We start from the raw sequence: 19,413 nt of genomic DNA on the forward strand, positions 1-19,413 counted from the left end.
ACAATAATGAAAATCGAAAAATGACTGTAAATTGAATATTAATTTAAAAGTTTATCATCTAAATGAATTAATAGTCTACTTTACAATCAAAATATGTTTGATTTAATTTAAGAGCAAAATTAGTCTAGTTAACAATTAATACTTTTTAAAAGAGTGAGTATTTTCAATATATTATAAGAAGTAAAATCATATTTTAAATTAAAAAAGTGGAGAACATAAAGAGAAAAAAATAACAACAAAATACTCTTAGAGAGAGAAAAAATAATAACAAAATATAAATTATATGTAATAAAGATGAGAATACAAAGATAACGAAGCCTTAAGGTATCCTACTGGCTCGATCCTCGCTCCATAACAATTACTATATGTGCTACAAAATATGGTACAATGTTAAAATTCCTAGTGAAAGAAAAGACCCTTAAAAAGGGCAAACTTCACGAGAAAGAAGCCAGAGCCATACCAAAGTTATTTGGGTGTATTCACAACATCTAGTGAAGTTTGTAAAATAGCTTTAGTTGTGCTCTTTATTGTTTGTTTTGTAATGTTCTAAACGTCTTGTGAAGTTATTTCACGAGACAAATGACAGAAATCAACTAAACTTTACGAGACTACAAACTATCTTTTGTCTCGTGACTTTTGTCTCGTAAAGTAACTTCACAAAACAAACTTACAACACTACGAGACAAACAAGATAGTCTGTCGTTTATCTTGTAAAGTTATAAGTTTGTCTTGTGAAGTTATTTTATGAGACAAAAGGCATAAATCAACTCAACTTTACAAGACAAAAGACTGACTTTTGTCTCTCGTAAAGTTGAGCCGATTTTTGTCCTTTTTCTCGTAAAGTAACTTCACAAGACAAACTAACAACATTACGAGACAAACGAGAAAGAGCTTCCAAGCTATTTTACAAACTTCTCACTGCCACGAATACTTTACGAGACAAATATTTGCAACAACTTCATGAGATATTTGTCTTGTGAAGTTCATTACACCCAAAAAATGCGAAATTAAACTACAGACAAACATTTACCCTCTTACCCTTTTACATATTCCTTTAAATTTGTTAAAGTTCAAAGGATGAAATGGCAAATATGTCGTTGATAAAAAAGAGTTTTGGGTTTTTCACTACACATTCCTACCAGAAATCACACGGACCCCCTCCCCCCTATAAACAATAAAATCAGTTAATCATTTAGAAAGAAAGAAAATAGAAAAGGTACTTGTGTACCTTTTGTCAAAATCCAAATAAGGTGAAAGGAAAACGAAAAACTTCCAATGACCACGAAAGATGGGTCTTTTTTACAGAGGTAGGGGAGTCTTTGTGAGAAGAGAGTCCAACAATGGTTGAAGAAATAGAAAACCCTGACTTCCACGGAAAGATGAAGTGGGGAAGATGAAGTCTTTGCGATGAGATTTGTCCTTTTGAATTCAATTGAGGGGTAAAATTGTATTTTTACATAGTGGATCCATCCACCCAAAGTTTGAAAAGTTGGAAAAGAGTTAAAAAAAAAAAAAAAGTAGATTTTAAAAATGAGGTTACTTTTAAATCCATTTTTTTTTGTCAAAATCGGTAATGCCATTGATCAGTTTTTCATACGTCATACTTGTAACATACTTGTAACATACTTCATACTTTTTCATACTTGTAACATACTTCATACTTTTCATACTTGTAACATACTTCATACTTTTTCATACTTCATACTTCATATTTTCATCTTGTAAACAAAAAACAATAACAAGCTGGAGTATTTCTATAATAACAATCTTCATATTCTCTCAATCTTCATACTCTCTCCATCTTCATACTCTCTCAATCTTCATACTTGTAACAAAAAACAATAACTTCATACTCTCTCAATGTTCATACTTGTACTAAAAAACAATAACTTCATACTCTCTCAATCTTCATACTTGTAACAAAAAACAACAACTTCGTACTCTCTCAATCTCGCTTTCTCTCAAAATCTCGCTCTCTCTCATCGCTCTCTCTCAAAATCCCGCTCTCTCAATCTCACTCTCTCTCAAAATCTTGCTCTCTCAATGTTTGAACTTTGAACCTTGAACCAAATAATGTTCTACATATCATTGATACAATGAAAAGAGTAGTAGCTCAATTATGCATGTTCTGATAAAATTATGATATTGAACTTTGAACTTTGAACTTACATAAAAAAAAAAAAATACATGTTCAATTACACAATGAAAAGACCAGTAACTCAATTATTCATGTTCTGATAAAATTATGACAAAAAATACATGTTCAATTATACAATGAAAAGAGTAGTAGCTCCATTATGCATGTTCTGATAAAATTATGATTTTGAACTTTGAACTTACATAAAAAAAATACATGTTCAATTATACAATGAAAAGAGCAGTGGCTCCATTATGCATGTTCTGATAAAATTATGATGTTGAACTTTGAACTTTGAACTTACATAAAAAATACATGTTTAATTGTACAATGAAAAGAGCAGTAGCTTCATTATGCATGTTCTGATAAAATTATGATATTGAACTTTGAACTTACATAAAAAAATATATGTTTAATTGTACAACGAAAAGAGCAGAAGCTCCATTATACATAAAAAATAAATATTTTTACATACATAAAAAATAAATGTTTTTACATATCTAAAAAATACAATAAAAAATACATGTTCTATACACATAAAAAATATGGAGTGTTTGCCCATAGTTGACACGCTAACTGCATCCTGTATTCACTCCTCTTCTCCTGAGTGATTACGGATGGATCAGCACCAGTCACCAGGTGTTCTAGTAATTTGATTGCGAAGATGCCACAATCAAGCGACCCGTGTTGTACATCGACGTTTATAGGTCGCGAGATTTTTCAATGAGCTGTGGATATGTCCGGTTTTGAACGATCCATGTCACAGTAGTGAAGTAGGGATGGTACCGTGACTGTCAATGGCTCTAGCCAATTCACCAACTTTGTCATTGATGTGTATGACAGAAGTGAATCGAACACGAATATGTGGCCTCTGTTAATGTCCATAGCAAGAACCATCCAGTGGTCACTGATATTCATCGCCGTATAAACGAAATTCACATCTGCCCATTTGACATCGAATTTACCGATGACATAGTTCTTATACGTGTCTTCATCTTCCCATGCTAGGGCAGCCTCTAGAAGTGTCTTATTCTTTATTCGTTTAAATACCCCACCACGAGCATTAAGGTGACTCTGTCAAATAAAATGAGAAGTTAAGTAACAAAATATAATGAGAAGTTAAGAAACGAAATATCAAAATTTACCGTTACACCATTGGCAAGATGGTGAACTTGTGCATGCACATGTCGGGCCGGGTATAAAATTTTTCTTTCATAAAATAAAATAAAGTATTTATGGTCGCATGAAAAATTACTATGCCAGTAAAAGTACAAGATAGGTAACATGTAAAGAAGTCAAGACTAGGAAACTTACATCACACTCGACCAACAAATTCGGGGTAATAATTCCTTGAAGAATTGCTTGGCGAGTGGTTTAAAGGAATTCTCTCGAACCTCATTGTCCGTATTGTCGTTCGAGATCCCGACCATCATTTCTGTAAGAATATTGTGTGGAACATCATGTTCTACATTATATGTGAGATCGCTCTGGATAGTGACGTAGCTACACCTGGGAGAGGATGCTTAACCACACTTTTCTTCTTTACTTAAGAAGGAGGTGTATATTTATCAACAGGTTTCCTCTTACAATTAATTCTTCAAGATTCCTACATAAACAGATAACAAAGATTACTCATCAAGAAATATAAAAATATAAACAAAGATTACTGATCAATAAATTACTCACCAGTGTAACTCCTTCTGTGGTCATAACAATCCCAGAAGTGTCGGCCTCTGGGATGTCAGACATGTCAGCCTCTGTATTAGGCATGGTGAGTAAGACAGACATGTCGGGCTCTGTTTGTGGGACGTCGGCCTCTATAGGTTCAACGTCAATTGGTGATGTCGTGGTGGTATCAGGCTGTAGGGAGGGGGAGTAGGTGAAGTGGTGGTATCGGGGAGGGGGGATGGGAGTGTCAGAGGCAGTCGCATTATTGGTATCAGGATCCCAAGATGGGATGGGTGACCTGGTCGTCTCCTCATTCACCGTGGAACCCTTCAATTAGTAAAGTAAAATGATGAGTTCACGAACACGTAAAAACTAAACACATAAAGACATAAAATGATAGTAAATGCAAACCTTGCATGTAGACTGCAACAGTGACAGAATGACCGACAATTTCCCTTTTATGTCCATCATATTTTCCTCCATATTGAATACACAACTATCTAAACCCGATATACGGCGATAGTGAGTTGTCAATGGTCCGCAGGTACAAATAAATAGAATCGTCCGGATTGGCTCCCTCCCTGCAGCGGGCAGCACATCCACAGGTCGCTCTCTACGGGAGTCCGCGTCCCCCATCACATCATGGAATATATCATCACTAGGTGTGTATGTCCCTCCTTCCACTCTTTCATATTCAGCAAACTCGCTCTCTCTGGTGTCACTCTCTCTAGTAACTCTCACTTATCTTGCTCACATTCTCTCTTTTTACTCGTCTTCAACCACATAACACATCGAAAACCAGAAAAACAAACAAAAAAAACCATAGGTTTACAGTATTTCTAAACCCTAGAACGACCCACCCTTTCTGGTGTCGCTCTCTCTAGTATCGCTCTACCGATTTCACTCTCACTTATCTCGCTCACAAACTCTTTCTACTCGTCTTCAACCACAGAACACATCAAAAACAAAAAAATAAAACAAACAAAAAAACCATATAAATGTATTTCTAAACCCAGAACGACCCACAAAGTCCCATTACCGATCAATGTAAGACATTTTCAAGCACAGATTGAAAGATTTACCGATCAAATTCGATTTGTCGACGACAGTAGAATCGTTTGCAAGCCGAAATGATGGATTCTAAAGAGTTTTTTAGTTTATGAGCAATACGAAGCCATTAGCCTTGAAAATCTTGAATGAGTTTTTAGTTTTGGTGGGTTCTCAATAAAAGGGTAAGAAGACGAAGAAGTAAGGGCAATTTATGTAATTTGGTATGGCGATGATTTCAATTGACATTATTTTTTTAAAATGGGTCATTTGACATTTTGGACCCAAAAATTGGGTCATCCGTACAAATTTCCCAAAGTTTTGCTACAATCTGCTAAATTTGGTGACTTGCAAGTTTATAATTAGCCAATTTTATCACTAGGCAACACCGAGATATTTAGGAAAGAGAAGAAAAACCGAGACACAAAATTGAAAAAGGTCGATGCATTAGAGATTAATTTGAAAATTTTTAAGCCATGCCATTTTTTCAATTGTTAGTCAATGTCCGAATTGTTAACATTTTCGTTCTTAAAATTTATCCTTGTTTTCTCTTAATTTCTTTTAACTATGACTTTCATAATTGTTAGAGAAACACATTTGAAATTCTAATACTAATTTTTAAAAACCACTTTTTTTCTTTAGTGTTCAAAACTTAGTTTAATTTTCCAAAAATGGAATCGAAAGTGGATAATAATAATAATAAAAAAAATTTTGAAAGTAATGTTTAAAAACCAAATCGTTAGCACACGTGACCTAAAAAATAGAACAAAAATTAAGATAAATTATTATATTGTTCTTAAGATAAATTATTATATGCCAAAATAAAATTAGTCATATTATTATGATTTCATTTTAAGTTTTACATTTTTAAAAATTAAGATCGATTTTAAATCAGTTATTATGTTTCTCACCAATCTCATATATCGAATTGACATCTTAGCAATTTTTTAAAAAAGTTTTAAGAAGATTAAATTACAAATTGATTCTCCCTTATGGTTTGATAAAAGTAAAATCTCATAAATAACTTCTACCATAAAGACTATTTATAAAAATTTATGAACCATAAAAACTAAATTCTAAGAAACATTTAGGTCATTCTACCACAATAATTTCATATATTTCCAAATATTTAGTTTATTTCATTAGTAGATTTCAATTGGTTTTTTTGGACCATTTAAACCTTAATATCGTGTATCTCTCTTCATAAATAGTTCCTATAGTAAAAATTATACATGATGCTTTTAATCATAAGGATTAAATTATAAGGATTAAATTCTAATTGTACCATAGGATTTTTTTTTAAATTTTTTTTTTTTTGTTTGAGTTGTAGGAACCAAATTTACAAGTGTGACATTATGGAAAATTCACGTGCGAGTAAAAGATGAAAAAAACATGAACAATCCACTTTTAATCTTACATAGTACTTTATCTCCATTTAAAACCAAAAAAAAAAGACCTTAATCTTCAATAGCTAAAAGCAAACCATTATCAAATGTAAGCAATTAATTCAATTGGTATGCAAACAAAAACAAAACTAATATTATGAGTACATATTTTTTAGTCCAATGGTCTTAGGATTACGAATAACTTCTTGATTGATATATATATATATATATTTGTCAGGACTCAAATCTATAATTCATGGAAAGTTAAAGCGATCTACTATTAAAACTAAATTAATAGTGAAAATCTAGAGTCAAATAACCAGAATTGGTTCCATGTATAGTTATTATTTGAGATAATAGATAGTATTTATTTTAGAGCCAAATTCAGGTCAGAGTTTATTTTAGAAATTAGAACAGAAAAGCAGAACGACTAATTCAAGTGCACCTGATGTAGACTAATACTGCACAGGAAACTCGAGCCCCATTTGATTGCCATTTTCAGCACAGCACGCTTTAATTATTGAGATGACTGACGACTAATCTACTCCGTTATGGATTTTTTAACAATCGGCCATGGGGATCCTGCCATTACTGCCTCTATTTCCCATGTTTCTCGAGGACAATTGGTCATGTTTCTGCAGCCATTGGCAGTGACTAGCTGCAAAACCCAAACAGAAGACTCACATATGATTTTATGGTTAAACCCGATGATTTTCTGCAACATATTAGTCTCTTAGAAAAATTAATCTCCAAAACCGATGCTAACGATGTCATGGCATGCTCGATTATCTCTATGAATGTAGCTATGTTAGGTTCTTTGACCATGGTTGTAGTTCACCATATGTAATTTATGCCTCTTATCTACATCTAGCTATTGACTATAGTATACAATTACCGTTATTCAAAAATCGAAACCAAACTAAACCTAATTTTTTAAATAACAAGATTGAATTGAATGTCCTATCAAACCCAACAAACTAACTGAAACAAAATTCCAAGCTCTATTTAGTAACAATTTGGTTTTTGAAAATTAAGCCTATAAATAGCTTTTCCGCCTCCAAATTTCTTGATCTGTTATCTATTTTATACCAATATTTTCAAAAACCAAGCAAAATTTTGAAAACTAAAAAAATTATTTTTAAAATATTTTATTTTTCAAATTTGATTAAGAGTTCAACTTTTTTACTTAAGAGAAATGTAAGACATCGTAAGAAACTGGCTTAATTTTAAAAGACCAAAAATCAAAAGATGACCAAACGAGCCCTAAAGCTAATAAAATTTATATCAAACTACATCCATTATAGTTCAAACAAACAAACTGACTCAATTCAAACAGTTTCAGCCAGAAGCTACCACTACCACCACAATATTGCAGAGAATTTGTTAATTACGTTTCCGAAAGCAACGAAAGTTGAAAACAGCATGTTATATATCAAATTGTAATAATCAGAATTCAGAGGTTTGGGGAATGAGGAATTCGTGGCGTACCAAATCACTTTCAATTCGAACACCGCCAAAGCCTCTAAATCTGTTCAATGCTTCTACGTTGAAAAACTTGGAGGTTTTACTATTCTCCAGGGCTGAGTCTAGTAATGCATCAATGAAGTAGCATCCGGGCTCCACAGTGATGACCTGCAAATTAGCAAGAAAAGGAAACTCTGCATCATTTTTATTCCTAAAATGAATCTTGCAAATGTACCACTTTTGAGACTGGACAAGGACACAATGATGTTATGTCTTCAACCACAAAATGTTCTATTGAGTTAAAATTCACAAGGGGATTCCCGATTCCAGCACTGACTAGCAATGATTAAAAGTAAACATAAAGATATAGGAAAGAAGACAAGTAAAGGAAACAATCGAGTATTGAATTAAGTACTATAGTGAAAAATAATTGATTCTCTCCGACTCCTAGAACCAAAAAAAGCCTTCAAAAGCAACACACCTAATGCGACCTTAACGAGAAACAAAACGAGAGTTTTTTTGTTTTTTTGGATAAGAGAAACAAACCGATAGTTTTAAAAGCATAGATAGGTCAATTCAGTGTCCCTTTATTTTTCACCTTTTTATAAATAAGTTACATAATTTAGACAATCTTTTGTTTTTGTATGTCGAGCTTAGCTCCAAGATAATGAAAGGAATGTTGTTTAGGAAATAATTAGAGAATTAAGGGCATATTAGCAATTAGATAAGTTGTTATGGTAGCTTGATATAAATAGAGAAAGTGGGGAAAGGGAAAGGAAGGCAATATTTTGGTGAGTGATTTAGGGCTTGAGAGAAATATCTCAAGATTGGGAGGATCCAATTTCCAAGTACCTGATCACTTGGTTTATTTTGTAATTCAATTATCGTCTATCTTTCAGTATATTTAGGTTCTATCAAATAATTGCACCTCACTATTAACACTGACACCGAAAGGTAAGCTAAGGAACAATTTGTTATGGTGACTTATGGTTATTAAGAGGTTAAAAGAGTCACCATGGCTATAACTAACCATTCCTTCTTCAAGATCTCGAACTGTACGTAAAGCATTTAGCCCTGGTTCTTTCGGCCTCTCCAAACCCTGTAAAAACATGCCAACTGTTAAGAATTTTTTTTTGCAAGCCATTCAAACTTTTCTTTTTCCTATTTTCTATCTGCTCCTTTTAACCCATTCGTCATTTTCTATTTCTTAAGTATGCATTTTTATGCACACATGTGAAGGAGAGAGAAAGAACATGAAGCAACTAATTATCCACTGGAACCTGCAAGTAACCCCCAGGATCATGAGTATCGATACCAAGGAAATGCCCCAGACCATGTGGCATGAAAACAGCCCCAAGACGCTCAGTCATCATGTCTTTTACATCTCTACAAAAAAATATATGTATATCACAACATCCTCCAATTCAAATCAAAAGCATACTGCAAACAAAACAAAAACAAAAATATACGGGTTGGGTTGAGGTCAGGAGGAGAATGTACCCCACAAGTACAGAACCCTCCGTCAATGACTCAAGAATAGTCTTCTCGGCTAACCTGTTATTTAAAAAGAATGTAAACAAGAAAGCATTTGATCAACATTGACAAGATGTACTGTATCAACCATAAATATAAATATTGAGATGAACAATTAAATGTTAAAACAATGTCAATTTGATGACAGGCTAACAAAATGCACATACCAGCAAGTAAAATAACATTTAAAATGCAAATAACAATTTTTTTAAAAAAAAATTCCACGTGGTTTAATTACAAGCACCTCAACAAATATCATAGGACAATTATTTGACCTTATAACATCTATTAATGGAAAAAAAACTCAAAGGCTTTTTACTATCTCAAATAGCGAAATCACTTTACCTTTTTCACATCATAATGACAACTAGGTCAACCCAGCAACCGATGTATGTATCTAATCTAAGGAATGAAAACGTTAGACTAGAAATGGCATAAATGTGGAAAAGTGGCCATGCAAATTATCACCCTCCCAAATGACTGTTGTCGTATTTATCACCTAAATAGCGACAAAAGTTTAATCACAACGGAATTTTATCCTTCACAATGTGTAGACAAGCTAGATTTATGTATTAAAAAATTCTCAGAAAGAAAACAGTCATCTAGATCTTTTCTTCACCACCTAATGTAAATGAGTCGCACAAATTACTCAAACTATCTTATATGCTCAAAAGAAAATCAAAGACAGGAGAATAAAGCCTACTTGTGCATTTCAACCCAGTTTATTCCAGGTTTCATAACTGATATAACAGCATCATGAGCCTTGAGGACAGCCTGCAACACAGGGCAACAAATTGGCATCCACAAGTCTAAAAGAGAAAATAGGAAAGGAAAGGGGAAAAAGGTGGGGGGGGGGCGCGGGAAAGGTAACCAATCCTTATGCCAAGGGAATGCTAATTAGGAGAAAAGTTGTGCATTGCATATCAAGAGGTACTTACATTATATATCAGCGACTGATCACTTGTAAATTTACCATTCACCTGCAACAAGGATGAATATATTTTATGGAAATTCAAAATGAATGATATAAGCTAAAGGATTTAAGAAAAGTGTACTTGGAGGCATAATAAAATGTTGCACTGGGAAAAGTGGCTGCCTTATGATCTTTTTTCCCATGTGATTTTAAATCCAAATGAATTCCTTTAACTTTTTTGAAACAAGAAATGAGAAATTTTCATTGCAATAATGAAAAAAGACTAGTGCTCAAAGAAACTACCAAGATAGAATTGAAGTTCAATTTCACTGCTTTTCTTTCCTCACCCAAAATGTAGAAGCTTCTAATTTCTTCTTTTGAACCACTCCTGGAAAACCTCTAAGGAGGTGATTATCTTTGACTTGGAATATTTCTCATTCCTAACATTATTGGGGAAAATGAACAATGATTGCTAATTTTTCTCAACTTTTAAGAGAATCTACTATCATTTTCCAAAAAACTAACCAACCTTCTATTAGGTACTTAAACACCTTGGAGAACCACACCCCCAACTATTGAAATGAGAGAGCCAAGCCACTTAAATACCACATTGGTCATCCCATTTTAACCGATGTGGGACAAAGGTAGTCAATACTACCTTGGTTCCTAATACCTTCTTGTCAAGACCAATGGGTACTCGTAATTTCTTCCTACCTCCAAATGGTGGCCAAATTACACATTCAAGTTTCCATCATTGTGGAAATCTAAACTTGGCCAAACAAAGAGTCCCGAAAACATCCCTGACTTAATTACGGAAAAATGTGTGAACTGGATTTTGCAACAGTTCAATCAATGAATTTTCACACCAAATCAAATGAGAGAAAGAAAGAGAAATCTTAAGCTTGCTTTTCATGTCTTCAGCAAAACCCATGTCATTTTCATACCAGATGCAGAAATAAAGGTTATGAATACAATAGCTGATCATCTCCATGGAAATAGGAGAGGCTTTGGCAACAGCAACTATGGCTGACAATTGAGCAGATGCAGAATGAGGTGGAGAAAGAGGATGGCTAGGCAAAGGGAGAGATGTGGAAAAAGAAAAAATAAAGAAGAAAAAGTCTAGACTCAAGAGGGTAGACAGAGGCAGGACAGAAAGAGTAGGCCGAAGGGACATAACAGAAGAGTGGCTAGGGTTCCGAAAATAAAAGTTGGGGCCAGCATTCACCATACGGAGACAACGAAAAGACAGAGGAGGCTAAATCCAATGGGGAGCAGTAGAAGATGGTAGGGAATGATAAATCGGTGGAAAAGCAGAGGCCGGACAGAGGAGTAGTTAGGGACCTAGGGTTTAGGAAAGAAAAGTGGGAAAGAGAAAGGACTGGTGTGTGACAGATGAAAAACAATGGGAACAGTTGATTGAATGTGGTGATTGGCAAGGGTCAAATGAATTCATTCATCTGTTATCCATTAAAATAATATAACTCGAAACCAGTTTCAAAATTTGTTTTTACTTTACAAAATTTCAAACTATGGTTGGATTTTTCAAGATTTCAAAATGAAGGATTTAAAAGTTTTTCAAATCACATAATTTAAAATAATTTCTTATACTTTGGTTCCAATAGAAGCATAAAGTGAAGAAATTTACAACTTCACTTAGAATGAAACAAAATAAAGTAAATGTCACCCACAGGGAATGAACAAGTAATGTCAGATCCATAAAACTGGTATTCTGCTCCCATATCAAACAAAGTCATATCACCATCTTCCAACGTCTGCATAAAATAGATAAAATATCAACTTAGTATGCTTCACAAAAGATTCAATGAGGAAGTTAGGATTATCAGTGTCTACTTGTAGAATATATATATTCCTACAGGAAACAAACACCGATCAAATAAGATTACAAAATGAGGACTACAACAGAATACTAAAATCAAAGGACAACATTATTTTAATTCAACATACTCTGTCGTTTGGAGCTGCAGCATGTCCATAGTGAAGAACGGCACTGCAACATAGAATATCATTCATGAGTAAGCAACACTCTCACCAATGTAAATGTTTAGTTTTCAGAAATAAACAAATTGAATGACTACATCCACAGTCCAGAACCACCGTTGGGCTTCCCCTCCCCCAAAGAGTAAATAAACAAGTCCACTGACAAAGGCATGCAGCCAACATCAAGTAAAGGCACGAAAAGCTTAAATGACCCTAGGGCAGTTTCAAAAGACAGGTAGATGACTTTTAGCAGACTTGCCTATTCTCTCCAGTGGCACATATGCAGGTGTACGAGCAGTGCCTACATCCACCATACATGTAAGTGTGGTGAAGAAATAAGCTTTCCAGTTGATATTCTTTCATGCCCACCTTGATGTTTCTCATGACCTGGAACAGACGCATGCTCTTTCATGTTATCAACAAACCTCTTACAACTTTCACTCGTCCATATAAACATAGATATTAAAATAGAAGCATAAGCATAGCACTTAAATGCAAATATTCAAGTCATGGAAATCTATCATGGAAGTGGCTACCTTTTTCTATTTGAAAAGAATTGTTACCTGAACATGAGCTTCTGAGCTAATATCGTTGGCAAATTGGATGAGAGCAAGCTCCAGCTCCGATTTCAAGACACGACATTCAGTCAAAACAGGATGCAAGGTATTCAAATCAGTTACAAATGTATCGATCCCCTGAACGAAAAAGTAGAAAAAGCAGTCAAACACCACTATTTCCCAAAAACAGCACACATAAAATAAGCATAATGAATGAGCCTTGCAAAACTCGTGGCCCATCTAGATGCAGAAAATGCAGCAATGCCTCTGATGATAAAATCCAATGAAACCAAAAGCCTTACTTTAAGATTTTTGAAAAATATATTAGATAAAGCATAATTGGTGGAAAAAGAACCTCAAAATTTGCTGGTACTGCGAAATTGTTGCTATCGGTGTTCAACCCATGTAAGAGGAATAGTAATGGTTTCTCCATTTCCGGGTATTGTTTGTGCAAAACAGCTGCAATTTCATCGGTATAATATGCCATACTGACATCATATTTTTCCTACAAAACATATTCAGTAAAATAAGCTCATAAACACAACAATGCAGCAAGTGTTGGTTACCATACACCACCTTGAAATATGACAGAGGCTTTATTTCTCCCGACCAGACAGCATAATCAGGAGGTAGCTTCGGAGCGAACAGAATTGACTTTCCACTGGCGATGTCCTATACAAAATTCGTAATACAAAACAATAATGTAAAAGGAATGACTTCATTTGCATTAATACATATGTCAAAACAGCTTTACTGGCAGCTATACAATTAAACCTAAGAGAGTATCCATTGAAAGAACACAACCTAACCAAACAATTATAAAATAAAAAAATAACTGCAATTATTCAGTACTGACATACAAACTTCCATGAGTTTCAATAATACATAATATAAAATTTAGCCATTCCATGAAGTAATTAACTTACAATAGCGCCATAAAATCCAGGCTCTATGACTCCAAACAGATAAGCAAAATAACTCTCTTGCCTGTAAATAAAATCAATCATTAATTAAAATTCGTCATGCTAACTGTACTAATTACTGAGAAGCAAAAAGAATTTGCAATCGATGTAGAATTTCTAGTAACACTCCAAGAACTCATCTCATTCAGGACGACAACGTTATATCAGTGTTAACAAATTACTTTCGACAGCCTTCTGTCAGTGCCACGGCACACAATTCAATAATTCCGAGAGAGAGCTTTCTAAAACAAGTAGTTCTAGTTCTAGACTAATTGCAAAGCCGCGACGGAAAGAATAGCAGAGTTTAGAGCACAATTTGAGACAATATTAAAAAACCGAACAGTGATTACCACGAATATCGAGTACCTGAAGAGTTCGAGGTGGTCCGTATCGTAGCGCGTTCGCTCATCGCCTCCCTAAAAATTCGAGACAATCGAAGAAATGGAGTGAGAAATTACAGAAGTCACAAACAGGATGATACTAAATCAAATGGTGAGTTGCAGAGAGGTTTACCTGAAGCAATACAATGCCTTGGAGAGGATGAGCGGAGTCCGCAAGGTGTTGGCGAAAGGACTTGAGCAACTTTTCTCTATTGTTGACGTAAAGCTCCACCGGCACCGGCGGAGGAGTTAGAAGCGAAGGCGAAGCCATGGGAGTGGCTTCAACAATCAACAGTTCGGCCAATCAAAATAGCGTCGATACTGAAGAAAATCAATCGGCATATCCCCGAGATTTCTGTAGCCAACGAGGAATCAGAGCGATATTGTTCCTTCCTTTGGCTTCGGGATTGCGCTTGCAAGAGTCCGGAGAATCTTAACCACTCTAGGACCGTTTGGTAAAATAAAATTATTGAAAATTTTCTAAAACCGAGCTCAATTGAGCTCAATTATTCCAGATATAAAAAATATTTTTAAATATTCCTAAGCTTTAAAAAAAAAAAAAAAATCAAAAGTATCCTTACAATTACTTTCGAATAGAAATCGAAAGTGTGTTTTGTTTAAAAAATATTCTTAAATTTTCGAAAGTTTAAAAGATGCATTACATAAACACAAACCATTATACTAGAATCTATATTCAAATATCTTCAACTTTTAAAAGTTGCATAAATACTTTAACTTTACAAAACCAAAATTTAAAAATGCTTTTGCGTGGGCGGTATCTGTGGGTTGTTCGGAATGAGGTTGGGAGATCTTGGTGCTTGAAAGCTATCTTGCGAAATAGAGATAGATTCAAGCATTTGGTTCATTTGATGGTTGGCGATGGTCGGTCTTGTTTTGTTTGGTGGGATCATTGGTTGCCAGAGATGCGATTTTGGATTCATATGGGTCTACAGTGGTTTATGATGCAGGGAGTAGTTTGGAGGCGCGGTTGTCGGAATTCATGGATGGTGAAGGAGGTTGGAGTTGGCCTACACTATCTTGGGAGCTTCTTGAGATCTGGGGTCTTATTCAGGCAGTGGGGCCGAAGGTGAGGGGGGAAGATTATTGGGTGTGGGTACCAGATGCTAGGGGTCGGTTTTCTATCGCTAGTGCATGGGAGAGTTTGCGTCCTCGTCGTCCTCTGGTATTTTGTGGGCGGGGTGACATTCCGCGTCAAGGGGGTGCCTGAAGGTGTGGAGTCACGAGATCATTTATTTTTTGAGTGTGAGTTTGGGATAGAGGTGTAGTCTGGTGTGTTGTGTCGCTCGTCGTATCGGGTGGCGAGTTGAGATATAGAGTTGAGTTGTTTGTGTCAAGTGGGGTCGAGTAAGGGGTGCGTAATAAGTTATTCCGTGTTTTCTGGTGTGCTTCCATATGCTACATCTAGCAAGAACGTAATCGGCAACTGCATGGAAATAGACCGAGGTTGGTGTTAGCCCTGGTTCACTTTATGGTCTCTATGATTCGTGCTTGTGCTTCTTCCTGGCGGGTTGATCTTCTTAGTCTTATATAGTGTGTTTACGGATGTTTTTCTTGTTGTACTTCCCGTTGTTCTTTGTTTTCGCTGTTGTCCCTTGTTTGTGGGAGTTTGTTTTCTTTTCTCTGGCTTTCTCTTTAGTGGTCTGCGAGTTTGTTTCCTTTTGTTTTGTGTTGATTTTGTTCTGATCTTATCTTGTAGGCTTTGTTTTGGGTTTTGTTATCCTGTCTTTGTTTGTGCTTTGATGCTTTGATGCCTTGATCTCGACTATGGGATCCCCCTTGTTGTTATATAATAATATCACCTATTCTAAAAAAATAAAAAATAAAAAATAAAAATGCTCCTATACTAATAGTGATCAATTTGTTTGAAAATTTCCAGGCTTTGAAAAGAATAAGTTTAAAACAAATTATATAGAGATATCATCTTTTTTTCATATAGATAATCCAAATTTTCTTTTATTTGTCCAATTTTTACACCAATTTTGTCACAACAAAATGTAAGTCATAACTTCAAGTTAAAGCATAAAATCCCAAAAAACTCTAAAAATAAAAACCTCTCTTTAAAACTTACCAAAACTATAAATAGCCAAATACAAAAAAATAAAAATAAAAAAATAAAAATACGTAAAGTCCCCTTGGAGGGGATTCTTTTTAATGAGATAAACAAAAGGTTAAATAGTTAACAAGAAGGAAAGTAAAAGGAGACAAAAAAAAAAAAAAAAAAAAAAAAAAAAAAAAAAAAAAAAAAAAAAAAAAAAACAAAGGAAACAAAGAAGTGATGGATCATAGATTGAAATAGGGGAGATAAAGAAAATGAAAGAGGTAATGAGGTGTGAATAAATCAATTTTAACTTTCTTTTAAGAGTAACAATGCAACTTTTGAAAATTTATAGATATTTATGCAAAGAAGTATTCACGGTTTTTGTTTATATTTTACCAGTAGGTATTTTTTAATTTTTCTTTAAGATTAAGGATATTAAAATTAAAGGGTATTTTTCAAACAACATCCAAAACTAACTGTAAGGATACTTCAAACTTTTTTTTTTTTTTAAATCAAGTACATTTTTTAACTTTTGAAAGTTTGGGGATATTTTTAACACAAAGTATAAATTTAAGGGAATTTTACATAATTTAGCCTATTAAAAATTATGATGTCTATGATTTAAATCTCCTATCACAATTGTACTTAAAAAGAGAAAAGAAAAAAAAAAGTTGAATACACAATAGTATGTATTTATTGCACTCATATTTTGGTTGATTTGTTTTGAATATACCTGGGAAATTGTCAAGAAAGCTTCAAAATGTTCCTCTCTACACGGTACATTTTTTTGGGAAAAAGTTCAAATAGTTTTTTTTTTTTGTGCTTTCTGGCCGAGATCGAACCCCAAAATTTGAATAAAAGATTAACCTTTTCATATCATATTCAAATTATCGATTCTTTTGAACTTTCTTGGTGGAACCTCGATTAGGATAAAATTTGAAAATATGTAAGATTTGGTATAATATTTGCAGATATTACATAATATTTGGAAACTCGATGTTCATCTTGGCTGAGATTTCACCAAGAAAGTCCAAAAGAATTGGATGAAAACGTTAGTTTTTTTTAATTCAAATTTTTGTGGCGATTTTGGGCGGGAAGCACTAAGAAAAACTATTGAACGATTTTCTAAAAAGTGCTAGGTGTGAAATATGAAAATAATTTAGGATTATTTCTAATAATTTTCCAATATACTTTCATAAATATCTCATAATTATTAATGTTGAGTTTAATGCCCTGAAACTTGTAGATAGTAAATGCTATTAATTGATTGTCATTAATAAAGAGTTATAGATATTAATTCAATAAATGTTATTGTTTGTGTTGTTTGTCTATTTTGTCTTAATAATCATAAATCAAATAAACTATCATCCAAGGCTGCCTTATGAGTCTTGAATTGTATGTGGAGACATACACGGATCAATGTTCAAGATACAGCCTAAAGGGTATATGGTATAGGGATAAGGTTGCGTACCTTATCTTGGTAATACTATGGATACGACCTACTTTGTATTTGATACAAACACAATGATCCAAAGCGTTCGTGTAGTTGACATGCAAGTGAGGTATCCTATGCAATGAGTTTGCATAAGACTGGACCACGAAATAGTAATCACTATATATAATACTGTTAACTAGTTATGCTCTTATTTCAATAGGATGACCTAGGCAACTTAGTCTTAATCTTGAGTATATGTTCACAAGGGAACATAATAATACAAAATGGAATTCGCTCCTTTCCACCTTAAAAGGGTAAGTAAATGAGTGTTCCCTTAAATGGTACCTTCAGAATTTGAACATTGGCCTGAGAGGGGTTTCTGTTTATTGATTGGACCATAAACAGGTTGTTCATTAAAGTAGTCAGAAGTAATCTTAGGGTAAAGTGATAATTTGACCCAATTGAAGTTATGAACACTGGTGAAGGACTAATTTGATGTTTTGGTTTATATCTATGGACACAGAAATATATCTATAGTGAGAAGAGTGCAACCGTGGATCTTTAGTGAAGTGTATCCATAGTTAACGAATATTAATTAACTTGGTTAATGAGTTTAGCCAATTAATCTCATATTGTTCGAGCTTTTGATCTATAGGTCCACCAGGTCCCTTTGTTAGCTCACTAGATGATATTTAAGAAGGATGACTTGAATTATTCAAATTAATTTGAGGAAATCATATATTAATGTGATTAATATATAATTGATTATGGATATGATCTATAGTTCAAATTAAATTGGAAAGTAATATTTGAATAAGATTCACAAATAATTAATTAATAGAGAGATATTGCATATATATATATATATATATATATACGATGTTTATGATAATCAAATATATATATACATTAAATTAGATTTAATGTATAAATAATATTTAAGTAATGTGCAAATTAAATTAAATAAGTGTTATTTAAATGTGTTGATTAATTAAATAAGTGTTGTTTAATTAATTAATTGTGGCAAAGGGAAATAGGAAAAGAATTAGGAAAAGGGTTTGACATTTCTCTATATAAAGACTTCCCTATGGCTCCTTTGGGGGGATACTGATACATCACTGACAATACACAACACACAAGTATTATTGTGCAAAATTTTTCCTAACCCATAAAGAGAATCCTATTTATTCTCTAAATCTCTTTCTTCTCTCTTCTCCCAATAGTTGGATACCACATATCCTTCTATTGAAATAAGGTTACTCTCATGGTAGTGTTCAATATCACGATTAGGTTTCAATTTAACTTGTACACCATTTACAACGAATAACTTTAAAGGAAGGAGAATTAGGAACAAACACCCATGTATTGTTTTTCATCAAAGCATTGTACTCATGCTGCATTGCATCTCTCCATTCAACACTTATAACAGCCGAACGAAAAGATGATGGTTCACTGGGAAGAGAAGGTTGAAGAGAGGAATGAGTATACCAAGCCTTAGGTTTAAAAATTCCAGCTTTAGACTTAGTCACCATGGGGTGAATGTTGGTTGTTGAAGGAAGAGAGACAGACTGTGAGGTAGGTTGAAAATGTGGCTGAGAAAAAGGCTGTGAAGAAGACAAGGAAGATGGCTATGAGGTGAGTTGTGATGGAGAAATGGAACAAAATTGAGATGGATTTGGTAATGGTTGGTTTGAAACAAGACTATGCACAAAAGAAGGTAAAGAATGAGGTGGAGAAGAGGCTACTAAAAAGGTATATGAGATAGAATGGGTTGAAGAAGGTGATATGGGCGTGGGAGTGGGTAAAGTAGAGGTGGAAGAAGGGAAAGAGTTGAAGCCATGGTGAGCAAGAGATGGCGAAGACATGAGACTTGGA

General features: G+C 33.9%; 2 protein-coding genes across 2 annotated transcripts; both read right to left on the bottom strand.

Annotated features, from left to right (window-relative positions):
- Window positions 1-2,511: 2,511 nt before the first annotated feature.
- LOC120071554 (uncharacterized) lies at window positions 2,512-4,583 on the bottom strand. Its single transcript, XM_090311190.1, has 4 exons — window positions 4,217-4,583; window positions 3,824-4,132; window positions 3,452-3,743; window positions 2,512-3,211 (listed from the first exon to the last, which is right to left on the bottom strand). Exons 1-3 carry the CDS (start codon window positions 4,439-4,441, stop codon window positions 3,735-3,737), a joined length of 543 nt encoding a protein of 180 aa, XP_090167316.1. The 5' UTR covers window positions 4,442-4,583; the 3' UTR covers window positions 2,512-3,211; window positions 3,452-3,734.
- Window positions 4,584-6,543: 1,960 nt separating this feature from the next.
- Window positions 6,544-14,584, bottom strand: LOC120071787 (Metallopeptidase M24 family protein). The gene is made up of 16 exons (XM_039024169.2): window positions 14,178-14,584; window positions 14,031-14,080; window positions 13,629-13,689; window positions 13,279-13,374; window positions 13,058-13,207; window positions 12,709-12,840; window positions 12,405-12,532; window positions 12,113-12,155; window positions 11,836-11,919; window positions 10,173-10,214; window positions 9,938-10,008; window positions 9,202-9,255; window positions 8,982-9,087; window positions 8,732-8,800; window positions 7,726-7,869; window positions 6,544-6,895 (listed from the first exon to the last, which is right to left on the bottom strand). The coding sequence occupies exons 1-16, from the start codon at window positions 14,313-14,315 to the stop codon at window positions 6,779-6,781; spliced, it is 1,485 nt and encodes a 494-aa protein (XP_038880097.2). The 5' UTR covers window positions 14,316-14,584; the 3' UTR covers window positions 6,544-6,778.
- Between the last annotated feature and the right edge of the window lie 4,829 nt (window positions 14,585-19,413).

This window comes from Benincasa hispida, chromosome 2 (genome assembly GCF_027475165.1).
Source record: "Benincasa hispida cultivar pf3 chromosome 2, pf3_genome.v1.1, whole genome shotgun sequence".
NCBI lineage: Eukaryota > Viridiplantae > Streptophyta > Magnoliopsida > Cucurbitales > Cucurbitaceae > Benincasa > Benincasa hispida.